Genomic DNA, 2579 nt, shown 5'->3' on the forward strand with positions numbered 1-2579 from the left:
TAAATCTAACCCCACAATACTGTGCGCGTCGTCTTTTACCAATTTCAACATCTTCCCGTTTGTCCCAACAATTAAAAAAACCCGGGGTTTTCCCCCCCCCCCCCCGGCCCCCCCCCCCCCCCCCCCCCCCCCGCAAGCTCACTTTAAAGCAGTTGCTCAAGACCATGTACAATACATACGCACAGCAATGGAAATGGCCCAAGGGCAAGACTGGGCCAGCATTCTGCATTGCAATGAGTAACTCCGTGCTTCAGTCTCAGATGGGTTGGCAAGTTCCAGAACCTGACATTCCAACAAGATGACACTCTACTTGGTTCATCTTATGTCAGATTCCAGGATTCATGTATCAAGCTGGGCAAGGCTCAAGATCGCATTCGCAACAAACATGGGAAATCGGGAAGGGCATTTTGCGGATGGAAGGAAAAGGAACAAGGTACCAAGGTACCAACCGTGCGAGCTTATGCACGATAGTGGGGTGCGGATAAGATGTTGGGGATATGCGCGACCCGCTCTATCACTTGCGCTAAGCGACCTCCAATTTTTTCTTATCCCATTTTTTACCCTTGTGTCTCAACAATTGGGGTTCTCGCCTCAGTAAATGGACGGGGGGTGATTGATGTATCGCCAACCTTCCCGGTTCCTCGATTCGATACTATGCGTATATCTCTCATTTGGAACCTGGGCTGTTAGATTTTAGACGCTGTTATCCCTGCCGGTGAAATAACTAGAATGGGAAGGCAACGTGGCAGGTACACCACTGGAGCTACCACATCCCCGGGTTTGCTGGACTGATGTCACGGTGGCCAGGGAGGGGGGAAAAAAGGGTTGAATCCTGAAAGCTCTGTTGAGATCATCCCCATTACCCGATACCACGCAGACACAACTATCTGGGTCGGTCGCTCGACTTGTTCAAGGTGGAATGGAATCTGGAGGATCTTTCTGGATACTTTGCAGAGATCCCTGGCCGGTCATTGGGACGATGATCTGGTATCACAATGTTGGATGCTGTCATGATTCGGAGTCCGAGGGGCTTTGGTGGAGTTGATCGGCCAACCACGGCACCATGGAAGTCACGCCCACCCACTCCCGCCAGCTCCGTGGACAATCAGCGTACGCATCTGTCTTTCGAGCTAGGTATCTCTCTCGCGCATACGGACCTAAGGAACTCGGCGATTCAAATTCTCGGCAGTGGAAATATGGTGCTGCAAGCTGACGTCCTTGTTGCGGTCCTTCCGCAGTATGCGTAGGTACCTATTTTCTGGGTCCCCAGGGATGAACAGGGAAGTGCACTTGGGGGGACTTTCCCCAACATCCCGGGTGCTGCTTTGATTGGCCGAATTTGGTGAATTGTGGTCGCCTGGCTGAATCTTCGCCTTTCAGCACCAGTGCCATTGGATGCAATTTCCATCGAAAATTAGCGGGACCTGGACTAAATCCCGATATCCATTTTTGTCCAGGACTCGTAATGCAATGTACAGAATATAGATTACATCCTCGAACGCCGGCCCCGTCTCTTTTTTAATAATACGTGTCAGAGCCCGCACCTTCCAGATACGAGTGTTGTCTTCATTCTGCAATTTTTCTTCCGTGTCACACAATCCAAACTTGAGCAGATGCACATTCCTGCCAATTGTTGAATCGGACACCGCACGCCAGTCGCCCCTTACTCAGCCCGCGACCCCCACACGACCGTCGCAGCAGACATCCCCCGTCTGCTTCTACATCCTCCCTTCAACCACCCCCGACTGCTGGCTTGCAGACCTCAAACTGGCCACACGTACGATTCGCATCCTCTTGAGCACACGGCGAGCTCGACCTCTGCTTTCGGCGCTTGCATGACAACGCAGACCTTCCTCTGCTGAATCCGCGCACCATCTTTTCCTCCGACTCGCACTCTTCCACACTGCCGCAGCCATGCCCGAAACGACTGGTATCGCCAATGGCAGCAAGCGTACAGTGGCCAAAATGAACGGGAAGGCAACGTACGCAGAGAAGCACAAGGTCGCCGACCACTTCATTGGCGGCAATAGCCTGGCAAATGCTCCACCGTCCAAGGTGAAGGATTTTGTCGCTTCCCACGATGGCCACACTGTCATTACAAACGTAAGCTGGTCCCCTTCCCCCCAATTGGGCTTCAGTCCTGAATTCGGTCACTTTCTGGGTCTACACACCATTTCTGCGGATCGGGCGCTGACAATTCGGTCGTTTGACAGGTCCTCATCGCAAACAACGGAATCGCCGCCGTCAAGGAAATCCGGTCTGTCCGAAAATGGGCGTACGAAACATTCGGCGACGAGAAGGCCGTCCAGTTCACCGTGATGGCCACGCCCGAAGATCTGCAGGCGAATGCCGACTACATCCGAATGGCGGACCACTACGTCGAGGTTCCGGGCGGCACAAATAACCACAATTACGCCAATGTGGAACTGATCGTGGACATTGCCGAACGGATGAATGTCCACGCCGTGTGGGCAGGATGGTAAGTCGGGTTTGACCCAGGTTTGGGGCGCGGGGGGGGGGGGGGGGGGCGGGGGGGGGTGGGGGGGGGGGGGGGGGGGGGGGGGCGGGGGGGGGGGCCG

At 54.4% G+C, this 2579-nt stretch overlaps 1 protein-coding gene across 1 annotated transcript in view; it reads left to right on the forward strand.

Annotated features, from left to right (window-relative positions):
* Positions 1 to 1914: 1914 nt before the first annotated feature.
* Positions 1915 to 2579, forward strand: part of QBC33DRAFT_518572 (acetyl-coenzyme-A carboxylase) — a gene marked incomplete at both ends in the record, with an annotated part of 7410 nt that continues 6745 nt past the window's right edge. The window contains 2 exons of the mRNA XM_060426251.1: positions 1915 to 2103; positions 2214 to 2479. Coding sequence (XP_060279626.1) covers positions 1915 to 2103; positions 2214 to 2479 — 455 coding nt within the window. The remainder of the gene's footprint in view (positions 2104 to 2213; positions 2480 to 2579) is intronic.

This window comes from Phialemonium atrogriseum (assembly GCF_030411735.1).
Source record: "Phialemonium atrogriseum strain 8032-3 unplaced genomic scaffold QBC33scaffold_31, whole genome shotgun sequence".
In the NCBI taxonomy this organism is placed as follows: domain Eukaryota; kingdom Fungi; phylum Ascomycota; class Sordariomycetes; order Cephalothecales; family Cephalothecaceae; genus Phialemonium; species Phialemonium atrogriseum.